The 5,240-nt window shown below is 38.8% G+C and overlaps 1 protein-coding gene across 1 annotated transcript; it reads left to right on the forward strand.

Moving 5' to 3' along the window:
• Positions 1-2,287: 2,287 nt before the first annotated feature.
• olig2 (oligodendrocyte lineage transcription factor 2) lies at positions 2,288-4,248 on the forward strand. Its single transcript, XM_053497107.1, has 2 exons — positions 2,288-2,357; positions 2,757-4,248. Exon 2 carries the CDS (start codon positions 2,808-2,810, stop codon positions 3,648-3,650), a length of 843 nt encoding a protein of 280 aa, XP_053353082.1. The 5' UTR covers positions 2,288-2,357; positions 2,757-2,807; the 3' UTR covers positions 3,651-4,248.
• Positions 4,249-5,240: the final 992 nt, after the last annotated feature.

A 5,240-nucleotide genomic window follows, 5' to 3' on the forward strand; every position in this document is an offset into this window, starting at 1 on the left:
AGTTTATTGCAAAATTTGAATCTTAATTTAACAATAATAAGTTTTAAAAAATTAAAACAACTGGAACTCCTGCATGCTTAATGTTTCCAGTAAGACTGCACTGTACCTGTATACCTTTAGTGCACTGAAAGAGAATAAACAGTGCATTTGAGCCCTAGAATAGGATAACTAATGCAGAAATCAGTGTACCAAACTGTTGTCTCTGGGGTCATGCTATGAATGGGGAACTTTTTTTTTTTTTTTTTTTTTTAATCATTGGTATGTATCTTTTACATAGAAAATTGCATGAGGCATACCTTTACTACCTTATTGTAATAGTGCTGGGGTTTAAAATATGTACCTAAATTTGTTATGAGGATAAAATGTAAATGTGAATGGTCAAAAATAACCTTTTGATGGTACCATCCCAGATAAAGAAAAGTTATTAAAGAGAAAACATGTAACATATCCTAACTGAAGGCCAAGTGTAACCTTTTATAACTGTATCGCAAATATCAGTATTTGAGGCAACACTGAGTTTTATACAAGATGCATTTACAGAAATCCATTTTTCCAAGGTGAAAATGTTGTAGTCCTTAATTAGACAGAGACAGTGTTCTCATGCAGCCTGAGTTAGTGGGCTTCCTGTCGGTGTGTAATTGCTCCCAGGGCAGTTGCATCCTCTGATGTAGCAAATCTTCTCCCAGGCTGACATTTTCCCATAATCATAAGTGCTACAGCCTGACAAACAGCCTGCTTTTTTTAGTTGTTCGAACTCATTGTTACTCTGATCCAGACAGCCGTGGCCTATATTACAATTCGGCCTCATTTAACAAAGTAAGATTACTGGAATTCATAATGAACGGAACTGTGATTAGACAATGACTCCTCTTTGTTTAACCATCTCATTAACATAAGCTCATCGATGCACCAACATGCAAACAGACGGATATAAGCGCCGCAGTGGTAAAACAGCCATAATACTGACCTTGTGTAGTGAATAGCGAGGACCTGTGGAGTGCATATGTGTGAGAGGAGCACCTGACTCCACAACTCACAGGAACTTTTTTAGCATGCAGTTCTAGGCTGCTCTTTCTATCTTGCTTGCTTCCTTCTGAATCTCCCTGGATAATGCCAAATATTTCCTAATAGTTCCTTACAAGTTCTTGTGTTTTTTAAAGATAATTGTAATTTTGCATATTTAAAATGGAAGTGATAAAAGTACAAGCCATAAAAATAAAAAGCTGGATAAAGCAACATTAATTGCAGTGGTGGTGAGTCTTGATCAGAAATGATAAAATGCTGAAATAATTAATTGCACTTGTTTGTAAAATTACTTCTTTTTTTACTTCCATCTGTATCTCTACTAACACCACTAACTGAATACTGATAATACCAAATGTCTAAAACAAACAAACAAACAAACAAACAAACAATGACGTATTTTTCTAAAATATATACCTAACAATTATTGGGTTTGTTATTATTATTATTATTATTATTATTATTATTATTATTGTTGTTATTATTATTATTATTATTATTATTATTATTATTATTATTATTGCTGAAGTTGTAGTAGTAAAAGTAATAGTGGTTTGAAGGGTTCTTATTTAGTAATTGGAATACTGGGGGCTATTTACCACTCTCTGTCTGTCTGTATGCCACGTGTCCATATTGTCCATATTGCGTTAATTGAAATATAACGGATTATAACCGTTAACACAGTTTTGCACGCTTCTGTTATTAACGTCCTAAATGCGTTTTAACGGCTAAAATGAGGCGCGCGCTCCAGTCTCTGCCTGGGCAGTAACGGGGGGTCGCGGGGTTAAACCAAGAAGTGGCTCATTCACCACGTTGTAGGTGTGTGTGTGTAGCCTACTGTTTATTTATTCGTTTATTTCGTCTTAACAGGCACTTAAAACATTATCTCCTTACTCTGTAATATTTATGCGCTGTTTTAAACACTTTGTACACTTCGGGAGTTTGTGCTCACTTCCCAAGCGCCTCTTAATCACTCACTCCACAGTCTGTCGCTCTGATGGTCCGTAATCTAAACCTAGCCTCGCGCTCCCGGGATGCCATATGCGAAGTGTGTCTAATTTAGTTAATGAAGCCTCGTTTCTTTGTAATGACATCAGACTTGAAGACCCCCGCCCCGTGCGAGCCTCCTCCCCTCCCCGCGCTTCGCGGAGACCCTATTGGTTGAGCAAGGGCCGTCGGTAATGAGCTGACACACCGTCCCCGCTGCCTTCTCTCAGGTCCGCTATAAAATGCACGCGTCACTCTCCTCACGGGCCAAACACGCCGTCACCACTGATCCGGAGTAAGAAAGTCAATACCGCAAGTTGCACTTGCACGCGCTGCCCCCGCTTTCGGTAAGTTCTTATTTTGTGACGCTTCAGAAAGTTTCACTAAACTTGTACATTCCATAGTTTTACATCTAATTTTGCATTAGGATTTTTTATCAAATCTGTAGATAGCCTAAAAAACTTCAGGCTTATGTTCATGGACGTCTCCGTTGGTTTCCACTACTTAATTAGATGAATAATTAGTATATTAAAAATAACTTAATGTTCATTTTGCTTTTATACAAAAAAAAAAAAAAAATTACGGAGCAGCTTTAATGCAGTAAAATTACATAAACACTGCAACTAATTACTAACTGATAGTCATGCAGTAGTGTTTGTGTTAAATCATGAGGATGCTGGTGTGTGATGGTGCTTATAAATATACATTTTGCAGTTTTTTTTTTAACTCTCAATTTTCATTTCCAGGCTCTGGCCTACGAAGATCTAGTTACAATAACTAGAGTTGACCTATGAGAAATGGACTCCGACACAAGCAGAGTGTCCAGCCGGCCCTCCTCTCCAGAAGGAGATGATCTTTTCATCTCTGCGGTGAAGAAATCGGCGGGTTTTTCGGGCGCAGTTTCTTCTACGCAGAGCGACTCGCCCCCAGAGATGAGCGCGGACATGCGCGGCCTTTCAAGCGGCGACGAGAGCGCGCTCGCCCTAAAGATGTTCTCTAAGAAAGACCGCAAGTTGCTGTCCGAAAATGAGTTACAGAGCATTCGCCTAAAAATCAACAGCCGCGAGCGCAAACGCATGCACGACTTAAACATCGCCATGGACGGCCTGCGCGAGGTCATGCCTTATGCGCATGGACCCTCAGTGCGCAAGCTCTCCAAGATCGCCACGCTGCTGCTGGCGCGCAACTATATCCTCATGCTTAGTAACTCGCTCGAAGAGATGAAGCGACTGGTAAGCGAGATTTACGGGGGCGGAGGTGGAGGCGGCAGCGGCGCACACCACGCGACCTTCCACCCGTCTGCCTGCGGCACTCTGGCACACGCCACAGCTCCACTGGCCAGCCATGCAGCTGCTGCTGCCGCCGCCGGATCTCATCCGGTTCACCACGCGCTGCTCCCGCCAACCGTATCCAGCGCGGCCGGTTCTCTATCAGCGCCAGGCCTTTCGGCCGTGGCCTCAGTCAGACCGCATCACGGACTCCTAAAGGCGCCGTCGGCCGGTGCAAGCCCTCTCACCTCGGGCTTCCAGCACTGGGGCGCGAGTATGCCGTGCCCGTGTAGCATGTGCCAGGTCCCTGCGCCTCACGTGCCCGCGATGAGCTCGGTCAGCATGCCGCGCCTGGCCAATGACTCTAAATGACTCAAGAACTTTTTTTGGACATTCGGATAAATATTAAGACTTTATATTAAGAGACATTTGAGGGCAGTTTCTGGTTTAATACCGCCTCATACACTTACTTGTGCCATAATCGGCTTTGTCTCCACAAATAAATTGCGGGTGCATTGGAGCATTTAGAAAATAAACTCAGTGAAACTAACATAGATCTTTGCTAACCCGTTAGGTGAAGTAGGTTTTACAGCAGGGTACATTTATTTCTGAGTCCATTGTTTCTCTTTCAAGAAACAAACTTAGGAAGTAGGCTATAACCCAAACATCGGTGTTAAGTGTAAATAAATATGTAAATATGTAGTGTTTGTACAGTATGAGAGCTTTTATATAATGTATTGAGTGAATTCGTTTACCTGGGACTGAAGACGTATTGCACCTGCTCATCTCTGTTTATTTCCTTCTTTCTCCCTTCCTTCTTTTGCTTCATTTTTTTCTTATTTTGCTCCTGTTTTACTGTTGTCACTGTTCCGACACAAAGAATGATCATTTTTATTTTTTATAAAAGTGTGAACCAATATTTATTTACTTATTTTCGATTGTACTTTAAATGATCCAAGAATTTGCTGTAAATGAACTGTAAATGTAGTTAAATAAAATAATTAATAATACTTTCACTTTTTTTCTTTTCACTCAACTAGAAACTGATACTTTTGTACTGAAAAACAAATTTGCCCCATTGACTCCACTCAAAACACAATAAAACTACGCATTATTATTATTATTATTATTATTATGTAGGTTGGATTTTTTTTCTCCATACAGTTTTTTTTTTTTTTCATTTTAATAAAGGCTACTTATGAATATGTACGCAAAACTGAAAAATACAAATTTAAATAAATACTGATGGTGATTCTAATGCAAACTTAAGTGTGGACTGCGGAATTTAAGACCAACTTTAAGAAGTACGAACACATTTGAGAATATTTAAATCATTAAAAAACAAGACTAAACCATTACACATGAAATTTAGCACATTAAATTACACTAATTGCAAAATTCATCATCATTATTATTATTATTATTATAACATTTAATTTGCGTATTTAGATAAACAAGTCGCATCCAAACGCATATATTAGTAACACAAATGTGTAGTGTACAGTAATATTACAATATCCTATAAAATAAAATAATTAGCTTGTAAATGATATTCACTGCCGAATATTACCTTAAGTGAATATTAAATAAAATCCATCACTTCGCCGCCCCAATAAGCCAAGACAAGCTCATCTCAATATTTAAAGAAAATCAAACAAATAAAGAAAGAAACAAACAAACAATAATTCGGTACTATAACCAGACTAAACAAAGCTACTACTACTACTACTACTAATAATAATAATAATAATAATAATAATAATAATAATAGGAGAAGAAGGAGAAGGGGGCGGAGGAGGAAGAGATGATAATTTCGGCTTATATCAATGAAAATTGCCACTGCAGCTTGACACCTATAACATTGATATCTCAATTATTTCTGACCTGACGGTATATTAAGTCGATTTTTCTTCATACGATTTGTCTTAATCTATCTTTATCTTATGAATATAAAGGCCAGAG

Source organism: Clarias gariepinus, chromosome 5 (assembly GCF_024256425.1).
Source record: "Clarias gariepinus isolate MV-2021 ecotype Netherlands chromosome 5, CGAR_prim_01v2, whole genome shotgun sequence".
Classification (NCBI taxonomy): Eukaryota; Metazoa; Chordata; class Actinopteri; order Siluriformes; family Clariidae; genus Clarias; species Clarias gariepinus.

Coding starts and splice junctions, on each gene's coding strand:
- olig2 (XM_053497107.1), top strand. CDS start 2,808: ATGGACTCCGACACAAGCAGAGTGTCCAGCCGGCCCTCCTCTCCAGAA.